The sequence below is a fragment of the Melanotaenia boesemani genome, chromosome 5, assembly GCF_017639745.1.
Source record: "Melanotaenia boesemani isolate fMelBoe1 chromosome 5, fMelBoe1.pri, whole genome shotgun sequence".
NCBI classification, from domain to species: domain Eukaryota; kingdom Metazoa; phylum Chordata; class Actinopteri; order Atheriniformes; family Melanotaeniidae; genus Melanotaenia; species Melanotaenia boesemani.
The window spans coordinates 20,801,426-20,818,387 of NC_055686.1; the positions used below are offsets into that span (position 1 = coordinate 20,801,426).

The window sequence follows — 16,962 nt, forward strand, 5'->3', positions numbered from 1 at the left end:
TTGCATCTACTTTACTGTATGATACTAAAAAAGCAGCCTCTGTAATCTGCTGCTCAGGGTCTTTTGTATTCTCTCTACAAATATAAATGATTAGGGCAGTCTTTGTGTCTCTCCAGCCCTCCTTCCTTTGTATCTCAGGTTAGTGGGACTAACCAGAAAAAGAACTGATGATTTAAAATCAGAAATGAAAGGAGAGATTAGTTTGACACCTCATAACTCACGCATCAATCTAGACAAACATCAATCAATCTAGTCACAAGTCACCATGACTTAACGAGCTGCACATGTGGATGCATCTGCTGGTTGGTTGGTTGGTGAGGAAATGGGACCATAAAATCTGCTGTGTAAGAAAGTCCAGCACAGTGTGTGTTTGGTTGGGGATAGGTGGTTTTCTTAAGCTTGTGTTGGTCAGTAAGTGTAGTTTGCTGGCAGCTAAGCTAGCTTTAGACACTACTAACACATCAGCAGCCATGGCTTTGAGGTTCAGCATCAGGTAACTTGTTTTGGTAAAGCTTTACAGGACAGAACTTTGCACTTGGACTGAAATGTTTCACCACACATGTCTCTGTGTTGCAGTGTGGCTTTACTGCTGTCTGCATGGTCAACTGCAAGTTGTGACCCCCTCGTGGATGGTTGGTGGATGTTCATTTATGGAGTTGCAATACCTGGCACGTGATTTGTATCTAAAACATGTCTGTCCCTACAGGAGTCTTGCAAGTGGATTGTAATGACCATTATTTCATGATGGCTGTTGATCTTGCTGTCACTGGAGAAGATGTTCGCTTTGAAGCTGTTGGTGAGTTTCTCCACAAAACTAGATCTGAAACTGAACTAGTGAGAGCTCTTCATTTTAATAGGAACTTTATGTAAATGTTGAGCTGTTGACCTAATGCAGAGATCTCTTACAGACAGAATAGGTGCCTACGCCATCACTGAGGACTATGCAGCAGAATGTGGCTACACCCTCAGCATTTTCCCTTTCCTGGGCCTTGTAGAGCTCAGAGCTTCATACTTCAGTTGTCACACGGACCAGAATGTACGTCCAATCTGGTGAAAAAAGCTTTTTGCAGCATGGTTAATGAAGCAGTCCCACCCACCCCTCATTTGTCCAATGTTTCAGGATGAGGCATTCATGTTCAGATTCAACCTGATCACAAACGAGGAAGGAGAGGAGGTCATCTATGCACTGAACCAGACCTGTTCTCCCTCTGTCCCTTTCTCATCCAGGGAGGTTGTTTGTGAGGTCAACTACATGGAGGTGAGTTCATATTCTTCTGGTATTTTACTTATAGAGCAGATCCAGGTGTCTCACTACTGACTTGATTGCAGGTGTCTCTGAGGAGTGATCTTACCTGTTCTTCTGAGATGAGTGACGACTGGAATGCTCTTGGACCTGTACGTGTCAAAATGACCAATGAATTTTCACTTCATGAAAGCAAACCACTTGAAGGGTTGTGAACTCCTCTTCCAGGCCTCCTGGTCATCCACTTCAGAGTGGCAGGTGACGCTTCAAAAAACAGATGAGGTAATGCCACCCATGAACCTCTCTGAAGCTCGTAAGCAGGGCTACATGTTTGACCTGAGCCAAGGGCGGATTGTGTTTCGTACACCGTATGGACAACCTGACTTGTACAGCACTGAGGTAAACCACTGAAGAAAGCTGTAAGCACAGTGCTGATCCAGAGCAGGGTTTATGCAGACTCTCTCTGCAGGTGAATGGCGTTGCAGTAGAGGTGGTCCGTGCAACTCTGTTCTCCAGGAAAAGCTGGGTGGTCTTCTTGGTGGACCTGGTGGCTGCATGCTCCACAAGTAGGTACTGCTGTCTTTGCCTTGCATTGGCTGACTTGCTCTAGTTATGACCAGGCGGCTTCATCTTCTAAACAGATGAGGGATCATATGACGGTAGCTACATGGTATGGAAGGCTCCAGATGGGCTGTACCCCAGTCTGAATGGCACACAGATCAGTGTTGGCCTCAATGGGGACCTTGTAGAGCAGGCTGTTGCAGAGCAGATGGGTGTCTTCATGGAAAAGAACACCACCACAGTCCACATCAGCATCCCCACTAATGCTGAGGGAGGGTACAGGAAGGTAAGATGCATATATGCTGCTGGGTCATGAAGCTGCATGTATTTTCATACCCCTGCACGTCTGTTTCAGAGCCTTGTGAATGGCGGCATCTTCGAGTTCTACCTGTTCCATCTGTATATGAGGCAAATCACAGTGGATGAGGATTATCTGGAGACCGTGGTCCTGTATCACCGTATCCTGATCACTCCCCTCCTGCCCTGTCATCTGGTCACCGAGGAGCTGGCTATCCTGGAAGAAGGGCTGTTTGTGATCTTCCTGGGAAATGTCCCTGAAGATGTTGAGCTGACTTCTGTGCAGCTGAACGAGCAAGAATTTGCAGTGCCCTTCACCAATGACAGCAGCTACTCCATCACGAAGGTCTTCTATCCCAACAGCACCCACAGCTACACTATGACGGTGCCTCTCAACGACTCTGTTGTAACGCAGCAGGTAACAGTCTCGTATCCTTTAGCATGATGGCATCTCCAAATGCAATACTGGCTCCCACAATGAGATGATGTGTTCTTAGTTTTCCAAGGAGAACGCAACCATGCTGCACAAGCTGGATGTGAACTTCACGCTGACTGTGCCTGGAAATGACCCATATTACCACAAGGCATCAGTAATGGCATCAGTCAACATTTGTAAGTCTGAAGCCTCCAAGTTTCAGGGTCCAAGGTCTGTCCTGGTTCTGCAGTTAATGTTGACCCTGTGTTTGACAGCTCCTCCAGTCCTTGCTGCCGTCTGTACGGAATCTGGGATCAGCTTCAAGCTGGATCACCTGCCATCTCTCTCCCTGTGGGAGCTCACCATTGGCTCCAACGTGCTGACGCCAGAGCTGGCCGCCAAGCGGGGCTACACGATGACCAATGATAGCCAGAGTCTACTGCTCGATGTGCCACTTTTCACTCTGGGCTATGAATACAGGGTCAGTAGGGCAGGCGGGTCACTAGCAGCATCAGTTGTGTCTTGGGGTCCTGCAATGACTGCATACTTTTCCCCTGCAGAATATTACTGTAACTGGATTTCTTGGCACATTTGAGGTCCTTGTGAGGGATCGCAACACATCCAAGGTCCAGACTTCCACTGTCAAGACGTGTCGCTTCAATTCCACAGGGCTCGTCTGTAAGTGCGTCTTGTGGTGGTGGTGTCACAGCAGGTGGAGGTCTGCATGTAGTTGCAGCTCATGCTACTTCCTCTCCTCCTCCTGCAGTGTGTTCCACTGATGGCTGGATGACTGTGGTGGCTGACCTGTCTGCAGTCCTGCCCAGTGGGGAGATCCCAGCAAGAACCCACCTCACTAATGAGCACTGTGGACCCAGAGAAGCAGATGGCACCAGGGTGCTCTTTTCCTTCCCACTCAACAGCTGTGGCTCCACAATCAAGGTAGTGCTGGTACAGTAGCTAGAATGACCGTAAGGGGGTAAAACTGGCCTTACGACTTTCCTCTGCACCTCTTCCCCAGCTGACGAGGGGAAATGTGACCTATCGCAACAAGATTTTCTACAACCTCAATATGAACAGCCTTGATGCTGATACTGCTACTGAGGGGTATGTACTTCACTTCACTATCCTCCTCCATCATTAGTACTTGCAGTGACATGTTGAACCCTGTTGTCTTGAAGGGCTACTGTGCAGTGTACATATCCTCTGGCCGGCCTCCACCGCCTGTTCTCGGAGTACAACTTTGAATCTGAAGGAGCAGGTTTTGGCAGAATCGTGTATACCAAGCATCCCACAGCAGGTACTTTGTCACCTGGGAGTGACTCGTTTCAAATTGCTGAAATTGGAATGCATCACTAATGGTTCTGTGTTCTCTAGTTCTGCCAAGCCCCACAGCACCTCTTCGGACCACAGTTGCTCCCCAGAAAACCATGATGCCCATGAAATACCTGCCTGCCTTCCACCCATCTGTTCGCTACATCAAAGTCTCTCGAGGTCATAGGGTGTGTCCCAATTCAGGGTCTGTACACTTCAAAGTGTGGATTCGTCAGCCACATACGTCATCACGGTGCGCAAAGTACTGTCCCAATTCACAGAATTTGAAGGATCCTCCGAATCCGCACTTCATTTGGCCTCAAACGAAGGCTTGATGGTGATCCATCCTTCACGGCCTCCTTTCTCCCACAATTCATTGCGCACAGGACGGTGGCGAATCAGCAACCTGAGTCGTATTAAGTTTAAAGTGTTGTGTGTGTGTGTGTGTGTGTGTGTGTGTGTGTGTGTGTGTGTGTGTGTGTGTGTGTGTGTGGTTTTTTTTTTTTTTTTTTTTTTTTTTTTTTTTTTTTTTTTTTTTTTTTTTTTTTTTTTTTTTTTTTTAAAAACTAGGTGTTGCTGCTCCATGTTCAGCGTCTACTGACGTTTCCTACGAGTAATTTCAGAGGTTTAAGTGATTCAACGTCCTGTGTTGTTGCTATGGGAAATTCTTCTAGACTAGGTAGGCTGTCCCATTTCACAAACGTTAAGCAGACTTCGAAGTGTGTAGACTACGTAAGTGTGCAGACCCTGAATTGGGACACAGCTATAATCTTGCTGATGCCTTGAAAATGGATGACTGGTTGGGCATTTACAGATTCATCTTCAGACTGAAGCGCTTGCTTTGCTCAGGTTCTAACGTCTCTTTACAGGCACGAAAGGATACTTGCAGATAAAGCAAAAAGCTGTCCACTTCTGAAAGAAGACCATGTCATTTTTTTTTTTTTAAAACTTTTTGGAATTCAATAAAGCTTTTGTTCTTTTAAAATTGAGTATAGGTTTGTTAATGCTGCTGCACATTAAGGGGATGCAATGGGACAGAGTGAATTTGAAGATGGATCAGAAACTAAATTGGGTTGAAGTGAAGATGAAATGTGCAACAGACTTGGCAGACACCCAGATCCTGGTTTTCCCAGTGTTATTTGTCGGATAGGGATTTGCTTTGGTAAGCCATTTCATGGTACTTTCAAACCAAACATGGATAATAAAGCACAGATCAAGGGATTTGAAGACATATGCTAAATTGTAAGGGGACTGCATACATTAACCTGCCTGGATGCTGACATATCCCCTACCAAGAAATTTCTAGCAAACTTGAGGGAATCTAACTACATTTGTACACCACCCCAGGTACAATGTTGGGTGAGGTCAGCCTACATGTTTTGCATACAAAATTGGAAGTGCAAATCCTTATCACCTTCTAGGTGGGTTTTACAACCATTTGGTACCTCCAAGGAATTTAAATTGTCAGAAGCTAGGTGAAGTTGTGCTCAGTTGTATATTTGGACACAGTGGGGATGTGGCAGTTATGGAAAACCAAGAATATTTAAATCGGCTGGATTTGGAGACTTGTGCGTTGTGGAGTATAGCACAGGGCCCTGTAGTGGAAATTTTGAAAATCACACACTGAGTATTTAAGATCTGAACAATGAGTCAAACACCTTTGATTACATGTCATCTAAATATCACAAGCATAAGAGTTATATGTATAATTCCACTTCTGAAAGAAGACCATATAATTTTTTAAAAACTTTTGGAATTCAATAAAGCTATTAAAATATTTGCCTATAAATTTGTCACTGCTCTTGCACATTAAAGGAAATGCACAAACATGGGGAGGAAGGGAGTCTTAAATTTCAAGTGTGCAACAGACTTGGAAAACCAAGATGTGGAGTTTGCCAAATGTCATTTATAGCATGTCAAGTAGGGATGTCATGGTAATGCTTTTGAAAACCCAAACATGGATACTGAAGCTCAGATTAAGGGATTTCAAGATGTATGCCAAATGTATTGTAAGGGATTGCATAAATTAACCCCCCCCCCAGTGATCTTAGTCTGACACAAAAGCCCCAAAGCCTGAATCGAGTAAAGGGGAAGTGTCCAAATGAAGCAAAGTCCGTATTATTTTCCTGAACATCACATGGCCAAAGACAAACGAGGCCCCGTTTTCCCTGATTCATTCGAGTGTCTAATGTGATTTGGGCTGCTTAAAAAGCTGCTCTGTGTAATTCCAGGTAACAGTGAGGTGACACAACACAAAAAGAAGTCTAAACAAATATAAACTATATTTCACAAAAACTGTTTTTGTTTATGACTCACTGTCACGAAGGAAGTTATAAGATCACACAGCATTTCCAACGCTTTTAATGCCGCTTTTCATCACAAAACGGCGTATTTTGCACCGTTTTATTACAAACATGCCAACAGAGAGGCGAATTATGGCCCTTTTGGCTTGCCATAATCTTTAAACTTCTCTGTCCAAATGCGCCTTTATATTCTAAGAAATGGACGCTATCAGCCCCTGTGGTCACAAATTCTGATGGGTCACAGATTTTCGTGTAACACCTAACTCAATTTCTGAAAAAGGTAAATTAGTTCACCATCACCGATTCTGTAAGACACCGCATACTTCTTAGCAGTTAAGTACAGAAGAGACTGGTACTCGTCCGGTTCTGTTTGGATCAAGTCGACCAATTTACGACCGGTTTTGGTGAACAACTCTGGCGCACAGAGGAAGACTTGGTGGTGGGTGAGGACAGGTGTCGTACCATAAAATGATTGTCTGCCCGAAACTGATTAAACGGCAGAAGAGCGCGCACAGTCTGTTAACGCTATCGCTCAGTTTCTCTCTGTCTCTAATCTGTTCCTCTCGGTATAAAACCGACATAGCACGCAAAGGCAAGTGACAATATGTCTATATTAACAAAGAAGGTATGCTTTTGCGAGTGCTTTAATGGATTAGTTACCACTGCAGACAAAGAGGTGCTGTAAAATGATGTTCAGGCATGTTGCTGCATAACTGTTTAGGCTCCATGTGTTTGCCTTATGCTTGTTTATTTTTAAAAATATAAAGTCCAATTAGTATAAGAGTTATGTGCTGATTTACAAGGTTTCATATCCACTGATGCTCATGACTTATTATTTTTTAATTGATTACAGTACATTTCTTGTCAATAAAATGCTGAATCTACATTAAAGAGGTCGGATTTCATTCAAGAGTAACCATTTGCAGAAAAAGAAAGAAAGAAAGAAAAGAAATCAAATGAATTCCCAAAATGAATTTAACAAATTGCTTACTGATATGCTTGGAGTGCACATCGATGCACTTAAAATGATTTTGGACAATAAGAAATATGATAAACAGTCTAAGCCCACACATTACAATTAGAATAACTCAGATTTAATGAAAAGGCCCATGAATCAATAAACACTACAATTTGAAATAATGATAAACTATCAATTTTCTCTTTTGCAGGCTATACAAAATGGTTGCATATAACAGATCCTTAAACCCAATAATGCTTAGCTAATGCAAGTAAACACAATTTTTAGCAGTTTAAAAAAAGTTTTAATAACTGTTTCTTAAAGTTTTTATTGATGTTTTTAGTGTTGTTTATATTTTCAAGTGTGCAAAGTAAAAAACTGTGACTTTCTGCAGGCAATGGCTATTTTCTAAATTTAAAACGAATAAAACTTTAATCATGGGCATATACTGTATAGGCAGCTTATTGAGAATTTTATTTAAACCTCAGTCAGATTTGATTAACTGCCTGTTAACTGCCTTTGTGATCCTCTTCCATATAGCGTTTATGTGCATGCCTTTGACTTTGGTCTTTAGGCTGCCAAACAGCATGTCTTTCTCCTTTTCCACCTCTCAAGTGAGGGTTTCGATCTTGACCTCCAAAAAGTTTCATTTTTAGGAGAACGTCTCCGTTTCATGGTTTGAACTCACTGGATGAGGCCTCTAATAATTAAAGGCATAACATGAAAATAAAGATGGATTTCAGCAGCTTCATTTATCAAGGCCTGATCATTCCTATGCTGGAATCGGTCAGATATGAATGTTTCATAAATCACACGTGGATCCAATCGTAAGATCATTACTCAGATCAGATGTGCTCTAATTTCCACGCTGATAAAAGAGGGCCACTGTCACTTGCATTTCGTGCTATGTCGGTTTTTAATACAGAGAAACAGCGGCAGACAAAAAACACAGAAACTGAGTGACAATGCGTTAACAGGCTGCGCGCACTCTCTGCGTCCATTATGGTTGTTTGGGCGTTTGCGTCCATCAAAAGAACTCCTGGTGAGTTTACCAGCCGATACGACCTCTGCTGCCACCTTCAGATAGGATGATAAACTGCAACACAACACCAAAACTATGTGTAAATTTGGAATAATTAGGGGCGTGTCCTTTTGATTGACAGGTATCTAATATCTGCGGCAAGAAGGGGGAGTGTAGCACAACCGTGGTTTTTAGCCAGATAGCACCTATCTTTAGCACGCCTACCTCCGCTAGCTGGTTAGCTACGGAGGCTCCATTAATCATTTATGACTGAAACTGACGTGAAATGTTTGCTGTGAAACAATATTCCTTAATCTGAATCAACACACGGATGTCAGGTGACTGTTCCATATTGCGTTCCATTACATTACCAATTCTTCTGAAACATCACAGTTGTTTCACCATGCTTTAGAATTAAAATTCAGAGAAACACAACTGAATGTGAGCAATCTTTTTGCCTTGTGTCCAAAATAGAACAATGGAAAATGTTTACTACATTTTCACAACTTAAAAATATTCTTTTTTTTTTAAACTTGTCCTGTCCAGCATCATAGCAAACAAAATGATAATCTGGTTGCTGTATCGTGCTGAACAAATTTGCTCTGCCAAGGGGAGGCCTATGGGTAAGGCTCCTCTTGATAATGTGATTAATTTATTTATTTATTTACTTTGAATCACGGAATCTATGTAATCTTCCTGAACTTGACCGGAGGGGCCAGAAAAAGATGGAAAATAGCAAAAAGAGCAAAAGGGAAAGAAGAAAGGAGACAAAAAAGATCACAGAGAGAAGGCAACGACCCTTCAATCCACACCATCACCAGACAACAAACTGTTAAACCTGTAAATGAACACACCAGAAAATTCCTACAACTTTTACAAAGGCAGAAACATACACACAGAAAAAAACTAGTCATTAAGAGTTTTTAAATAATAACCAAATCAAAAAAGACATAACAGCGACCAGATACTAACTCACAGGAAAAAAAAAAAAAAAACATTATCACTTAGTATTAAAACCCACTGGACAACTCAGTGACTGTGTCAGCATGCAGAGCATGAGAAACAAGCAGTGAGCTTTGATGAAGAGTGGTGAGTGAGATCATGCAAATGCGACCACGCCTCCACGGATGCCAGAGGCAGACCAGGGCCAGAAGCCCGGGCCCCCAGCAGCAGACCCGGAGCACCAACCCAAGCCACCCCACCACGAAGATGACTCCAGCCCCACCTGAAGGGCGGCAGAGGAGAGCCCCAGCAAGAGCCCCCCACGGTCCTGGGGCACAGCAGGTCCCAGTGGGCCAAGATCAGCAGCCGCCGGCTCCGCCAGGGATCGGCTACCCAGGGCAGTCCAAGCAAAGGGCCCAGGGCCCCAGGAGCCCAGAGGCGGCCGCCCCACCCCCCAAAGGCAGAGGGCCCGCAACATGCCCAGGAGGACCAGGCCCCCCCAGACAGCCACCCGGCGCAGGCCAGCACACACCCCGATGTTCCAGCCGCACACCCCGGGAACCAGGGTGCTGTCGGCCCCCTCCCCCCACTCCCCACCTGCACCCTATATAACCCCACACTCACACCCTCCCCCACGCCACACCCACAATCACTCACCACCACACAGTCACTCCACACACAACCCACCCACCATGCCCTGTGGGGGACACCCCAGGCGGACCAGAGGAAAGCAGCCCCAAGCACCCCCCCTTGACCCAACACCCACAGAGCCAGCAGCCCACCAGCGCAGCTACCCCGGGACCCAGCCCCGGGGCAACCACCTCCCCCCGCCCGCCCCCGGCCACACACAGGGGGAACAGGGGTGTGAGAGGTCCCCAATACCCTCTCCCTCCCCGCTCCTGACTGTTTAGGTAGTATGTGTTGTTTGCAATTTAAATTGAGGGGCAGTGACCGCAGTGAGCCGGGAGCTGGGCCACTTCAATATTCTAATATTTTTCGTTATGTCTCGTGCCTTTGCTGGATTGGCGGATGGTTAATCACCTGATGTGTGTAAAATATTTAAAAGCTCTCCTTGTTTTTTTGGGGGGGAAAGTCTTGCCTCCTTTATCTGAGTGTATTGTACCAAGTGTTTTTGAGAAAGTTTGAATTGTATGGAAATGGAAGGAAGTAGAAAGTGTCCTGGGTCAGCTGTCTGGGATCACTTCAAGCTCCTTGAGGAGAAAAGGGTTAAATGTATGCTTTGCATGCAACATTTGGCCTTTTCAATAATACCACAACAATGTGGAGACACCTACGGACACAGTCCCTTGTGAGAGAATATTCTCCAAAGCAGGAGAGATTTTGAGGAAGAGGCGAAACCCGTGTACAGCTGAACTGATAAGTCATAATAAAAGTATTTAAATATACAAAAGCACCCCATACAAATATCAATGTTTATGTGTGTAATATTTTGGTTAACTGCTTTTAAGCGGAACTTTTATTTTGAAACGAGAAGCACCTGAACAGGATGTGCATGTAAATGTAATGTGACTCAAGTTGTCTCTTAGCCCGAGCAGTTGTTTGGAGAGCATGCTTCCCACACATCTCATGTGGTCAAGTTATTCCATAACAATGTGTACAAGCGCACCACATACAAGTACTTACTGTTTTAAATAATACATCCTTACATACGAAGTTACAACAGATGAAACGACCCAAGAAACATGAAAACATTTCAGTTTGAGATTGATATGAAATCACATTTTTTGGCAACCAGATAACGTGTTAATGTGTTCCGAACATTCCAAAAGACTGATTATTTTTCCAAACAATTGTTCCAAACAATTCATCACTACATTTCACATTAGTTCTTTAATAAATCACTTTAATTTCCCATACCTTACAATGTTACATACACCTTGGCACTGTAAGGTCAAATTGTATTAATACTTGTTTCTTTTTCTTTGAGTTACCTCTTGTTCATTGCTACACCAGTATGGAGACATGACAAAGGCATGGCCTGAGGACTCTGATAAGCTGCTGCCAGCTTTACTGGACTTTACATGCTGCAGTGTCATAGGGGTGTTTAGGGATTTATTTTTGAGGTTTGTTAGGAGCAAAATGTAGTAGCCATTTCATTTCCTACTTTTGTTTACTCTTGGTTTAGCTAAACTGGCATTTAACTTCACGTGTTTAAGAAAAACCTCCTGTGTCCTGCCATACTGCTTGGTCCCTGACAGATGGTGTAATTAAAAAAAAAAAAAAAAAAAAAAAAAAAAACCCAACCACATTTATCATGGAGTGATGGCAAAACATCAAAAAGTTCAAGTTGACAGACAAGGGAAAAACTCTGAAATCTGAAAGAGGGACTTTCTAGCATCCTAGTATTAATGACTCTGCCACAGTGTGGGACGTTTTTGATTTAGCTACAAGTTCACCAATAGCTAGCTTTAAGGGCTCTCATTTACCTTTGTGGTTTCTCTCATAAAAGTTGCCTGCATTCTTATTTTGAAGAGAATGGTGTTTAAGCTTACTTGGGATCATAGCACTGTTGGATAGCTTGTCACCACACCAAGTAATTACCATGAAATTGCTTTCCAAAGCAAATCCCTACCCGACATGCTATAACACTTGGGAAAACCAGGATCTGGGTGTCTGCCAAGTCTGTTGCACATTTCATCTTCACTTCAACCCAATTTAGTTTCTGATCCATCTTCAAATTCACTCTGTCCCATTGCATCCCCTTAATGTGCAGCAGCATTAACAAACCTATACTCAATTTTAAAAGAACAAAAGCTTTATTGAATTCCAAAAAGTTTTAAAAAATGACATGGTCTTCTTTCAGAAGTGGACAGCTTTTTGCTTTATCTGCAAGTATCCTTTCGTGCCTGTAAAGAGACGTTAGAACCTGAACAAAGCAAGCGCTTCAGTCTGAAGATGAATCTGTAAATGCCCAACCAGTCATCCATTTTCAAGGCATCAGCAAGATTATGACCTCGAGAGACTTTGATGTAGCGAACAGATGGGTGGAAGGCAGGCAGGTATTTCATGGGCATCATGGTTTTCTGGGGAGCAACTGTGGTCCGAAGAGGTGCTGTGGGGCTTGGCAGAACTAGAGAACACAGAACCATTAGTGAAGCATTCCAATTTCAGCAATTTGAAACGAGTCACTCCCAGGTGACAAAGTACCTGCTGTGGGATGCTTGGTATACACGATTCTGCCAAAACCTGCTCCTTCAGATTCAAAGTTGTACTCCGAGAACAGGCGGTGGAGGCCTGCCAGAGGATACGCACACTGCACAGTAGCCCTTCAAGACAACAGGGTTCAACATGTCACTGCAAGTACTAATGATGGTGGAGGAGGATAGTGAAGTGAAGTACATACCCTTCAGTAGCAGTATCAGCATCAATGCTGTTCATATTGAGGTTGTAGAAAATCTTGTTGCGATAGGTCACATTTCCCCTCGTCAGCTGGGGAAGAGGTGCAGAGGAAAGTCGTAAGGCCAGTTTTACCCCCTTGCGGTCATTCTAGCTACTGTACCAGCACTACCTTGATTGTGGAGCCACAGCTGTTGAGTGGGAAGGAAAAGAGCACCCTGGTGCCATCTGCTTCTCTGGGTCCACAGTGCTCATTAGTGAGGTGGGTTCTTGCTGGGATCTCCCCACTGGGCAGGACTGCAGACAGGTCAGCCACCACAGTCATCCAGCCATCAGTGGAACACACTGCAGGAGGAGGAGAGGAAGTAGCATGAGCTGCAACTACATGCAGACCTCCACCTGCTGTGGCACCACCACCACAAGACGCACTTACAGACGAGCCCTGTGGAATTGAAGCGACACGTCTTGACAGTGGAAGTCTGGACCTTGGATGTGTTGCGATCCCTCACAAGGACCTCAAATGTGCCAAGAAATCCAGTTACAGTAATATTCTGCAGGGGAAAGTATGCAGTCATTGCAGGACCCCAAGACACAACTGATGCTGCTAGTGACCTGCCTGCTACTGACCCTGTATTCATAGCCCAGAGTGAAAAGTGGCACATCGAGCAGTAGACTCTGGCTATCATTGCACATCGTGTAGCCCCGCTTGGTGGCCAGCTCTGGCGTCAGCACGTTGGAACCAATGGTGAGCTCCCACAGGGAGAGAGATGGCAGGTGATCCAGCTTGAAGCTGATCCCAGATTCCGTACAGACGGCAGCAAGGACTGGAGGAGCTGTCAAACACAGGGTCAACATTAACTGCAGAACCAGGACAGACCTTGGACCCTGAAACTTGGAGGCTTCAGACTTACAAATGTTGACTGATGCCATTACTGATGCCTTGTGGTAATATGGGTCATTTCCAGGCACAGTCAGCGTGAAGTTCACATCCAGCTTGTGCAGCATGGTTGCGTTCTCCTTGGAAAACTAAGAACACATCATCTCATTGTTGGAGCCAGTATTGCATTTGGAGATGCCATCATGCTAAAGGATACGGAGACTGTTACCTGCTGCGTTACAACAGAGTCGTTGAGAGGCACCGTCATAGTGTAGCTGTGGGTGCTGTTGGGATAGAAGACCTTCGTGATGGAGTAGCTGCTGTCATTGGTGAAGGGCACTGCAAATTCTTGCTCATTCAGCTGCACAGAAGTCAGCTCAACATCTTCAGGGACATTTCCCAGGAAGATCACAAACAGCCCTTCTTCCAGGATAGCCAGCTCCTCGGTGACCAGATGACAGGGCAGGAGGGGAGTGATCAGGATACGGTGATACAGGACCACGGTCTCCAGATAATCCTCATCCACTGTGATTTGCCTCATATACAGATGGAACAGGTAGAACTCGAAGATGCCGCCATTCACAAGGCTCTGAAACAGACGTGCAGGGGTATGAAAATACATGCAGCTTCATGACCCAGCAGCATATATGCATCCTTACCTTCCTGTACCCTCCCTCAGCATTAGTGGGGATGCTGATGTGGACTGTGGTGGTGTTCTTTTCCATGAGGACACCCATCTGCTCTGCAACAGCCTGCTCCACAAGGTCCCCATTGAGGCCAACACTGATCTGTGTGCCATTCAGACTGGGGTACAGCCCATCTGGAGCCTTCCACACCATGTAGCTACCATCATATGATCCCTCATCTGTTTAGAAGATGAAGCTGCCTGGTCATAACTAGAGCAAGTCAGCCAATGCAAGGCAAAGACAGCAGTACCTACTCGTGGAGCATGCAGCCACCAGGTCCACCAAGAAGACCACCCAGCTTTTCCTGGAGAACAGAGTTGCACGGACCACCTCTACTGCAACGCCATTCACCTGCAGAGAGAGTCTGCATAAACCCTGCCCTGGATCAGCACTGTGCTTACAGCTTTCTTCAGTGGTTTACCTCAGTGCTGTACGAGTCAGGTTGTCCATACGGTGTACGAAACACAATCCGCCCTTGGCTCAGGTCAAACATGTAGCCCTGCTTACGAGCTTCAGAGAGGTTCATGGGTGGCATCACCTCATCTGTTTTTTGAAGCGTCACCTGCCACTCTGAAGTGGATGACCAGTAGGCCTGGAAGAGGAGTTCACAACCCTTCAAGTGGTTCGCCTTCATGAAGTGAAAATTCATTGGTTATTTTGACACGTACAGGTCCAAGAGCATTCCAGTCGTCACTCATCTCAGAAGAACAGGTAAGATCACTCCTCAGAGACACCTGCAATCAAGTCAGTAGTGAGACACCTGGATCTGCTCTATAAGTAAAATACCAGAAGAATATGAACTCACCTCCATGTAGTTGACCTCACAAACAACCTCCCTGGATGAGAAAGGGACAGAGGGAGAACAGGTCTGGTTCAGTGCATAGATGACCTCCTCTCCTTCCTCGTTTGTGATCAGGTTGAATCTGAACATGAATGCCTCATCCTGAAACATTGGACAAATGAGGGGTGGGTGGGACTGCTTCATTAACCATGCTGCAAAAAGCTTTTTTCACCAGATTGGACGTACATTCTGGTCCGTGTGACAACTGAAGTATGAAGCTCTGAGCTCTACAAGGCCCAGGAAAGGGAAAATGCTGAGGGTGTAGCCACATTCTGCTGCATAGTCCTCAGTGATGGCGTAGGCACCTATTCTGTCTGTAAGAGATCTCTGCATTAGGTCAACAGCTCAACATTTACATAAAGTTCCTATTAAAATGAAGAGCTCTCACTAGTTCAGTTTCTGATTTAGTTTTGTGGAGAAACTCACCAACAGCTTCAAAGCGAACATCTTCTCCAGTGACGGCAAGATCAACAGCCATCATGAAATAACGGTCATTACAATCCACTTGCAAGACTCCTGTAAGGACAGACATGTTTTAGATACAAATCACGTGCCAGGTATTGCAACTCCATAAATGAACATCCACCAACCATCCACGAGGGGGTCACAACTTGCAGTTGACCATGCAGACAGCAGTAAAGCCACACTGCAACACAGAGACATGTGTGGTGAAACATTTCAGTCCAAGTGCAAAGTTCTGTCCTGTAAAGCTTTACCAAAACAAGTTACCTGATGCTGAACCTCAAAGCCATGGCTGCTGATGTGTTAGTAGTGTCTAAAGCTAGCTTAGCTGCTAACAAACTACACTTACTGACCAACACAAGCTTAAGAAAACCACCTATCCCCAACCAAACACACACTGTGCTGGACTTTCTTACACAGCAGATTTTATGATCCCATTTCCTCACCAACCAACCAACCAGCAGATGCATCCACATGTGCAGCTCGTTGACAGTACAGGTGCTGCCAATTATTTTATCACAAACATGGCTGCTGACCAGTATGCATAAGACAAAGTAATCAAACTTAATACCAAGTTACAAAACAGATTGTGAGCATAATTAATTCCAGTTGCTTTGATATGTAGCTATGTCCCCTAAAAGCTTAATGAAACACTTCTAATAATTTCAAACTCATTTTATTATTTTTGCAATTTTTCATATTCCAACAAGACATTGTTACTACCCCTTTAGCATTGTTTTTGGCTTCTTTTTTTTTAATTTAAATAAAAGAAAAAGTCTTGTTTCAGAGAGTGTTGGTTCCTGGCAGGTATGATAATGTTGTCTCAGCAGATGGCTGCATAGCAGATTGTGCTTTCCACAACAGATATAAAACGTTGTTGTGCTTCTTTAAGAAGTAGAGTCTGCTTTATCCTTTCTTGAATGGTTTCTGTGTTGTATTTCCAGTCTGGCAGGTAGTCTGTCTACCATGCAAGAGACATGAGTTTGACTCCTCCAGGGGGTGAATATTAACACCTCGCAGTTAATGTTACTGCCTAACCACCTTCAGATATAAGCTGCTTTGGAGAAAAGCATCTGCTAAATGACTGTAGAAAAGCTGAACTCCAGGTACTTTCATTCCTCCGCACCTTTCTCCCAGGATGTAAAAACTGCTTTACGTACTCCTGTTCTTCCTGAAATCCACAATTATTGCGTTTTGTGTTGAAGATGAGTTGGTTCTTTCTCCACCATCTTGCAACTGATTGGCCAGTTACCTGTACTTATCTTTCTTGTCCATTATGTTACTATTCACACTGCATCAGAGTATTTCTGCAGCTGTCAAGACTCAGAGTTGTATCTGAAGTATGTGGTGAACAGTGTAAAAAGAAATGGTGAGAGTAAATTTCCTTATAGTGCTCCTGTGCCAGTGACCACCTTTTCAGAGATAATAACTATAATAATCCTTTAACTATAAACAGTTGTAAATGCAAAGCGGTGTTATGCAATCATTCATACCTAAAACAACCTCATAAAATACATAAAAAACGTATTAATTTCCCAGATCTTTTTAAGATCAGTACACATCAACTCAAACATAATTATTACATAAAAGCCACTTATTTAAAATTCCAGTCTGCATAAAATCTAATTATAGATTATCCAGCACAGAGACAGGACCCCAGAGGTACAACATAGATTAGCAACCACCAT

General features: G+C 44.2%; 2 protein-coding genes across 3 annotated transcripts; one reads left to right on the forward strand and one right to left on the reverse strand.

The window, feature by feature from the left end:
- The first annotated feature begins 370 nt into the window (after positions 1-370).
- Positions 371-4,781, forward strand: LOC121640773. Its single transcript, XM_041986637.1, has 18 exons — positions 371-493; positions 577-632; positions 707-796; positions 909-1,036; positions 1,121-1,258; positions 1,330-1,395; positions 1,472-1,642; positions 1,713-1,809; positions 1,885-2,090; positions 2,160-2,519; positions 2,599-2,713; positions 2,792-2,997; positions 3,077-3,194; positions 3,283-3,455; positions 3,535-3,620; positions 3,695-3,813; positions 3,891-4,007; positions 4,697-4,781. Exons 1-18 carry the CDS (start codon positions 471-473, stop codon positions 4,741-4,743), a joined length of 2,316 nt encoding a protein of 771 aa, XP_041842571.1. The 5' UTR covers positions 371-470; the 3' UTR covers positions 4,744-4,781.
- A 7,034-nt stretch (positions 4,782-11,815) lies between these two features.
- LOC121639384 lies at positions 11,816-15,664 on the reverse strand. Of its 2 annotated transcripts, none has more exons than XM_041984576.1 (18): positions 15,542-15,664; positions 15,403-15,458; positions 15,239-15,328; positions 14,999-15,126; positions 14,777-14,914; positions 14,670-14,705; positions 14,393-14,563; positions 14,226-14,322; positions 13,945-14,150; positions 13,515-13,874; positions 13,320-13,434; positions 13,036-13,241; positions 12,842-12,959; positions 12,581-12,753; positions 12,416-12,501; positions 12,220-12,338; positions 12,026-12,142; positions 11,816-11,918 (listed from the first exon to the last, which is right to left on the reverse strand). In XM_041984576.1, the coding sequence occupies exons 1-18, from the start codon at positions 15,562-15,564 to the stop codon at positions 11,872-11,874; spliced, it is 2,286 nt and encodes a 761-aa protein (XP_041840510.1). In that variant the 5' UTR covers positions 15,565-15,664; the 3' UTR covers positions 11,816-11,871. The 2 variants fall into 2 exon arrangements, with proteins under 2 accessions (XP_041840510.1, XP_041840509.1); XM_041984575.1 differs by having other exon boundaries at positions 14,640-14,705.
- Between the last annotated feature and the right edge of the window lie 1,298 nt (positions 15,665-16,962).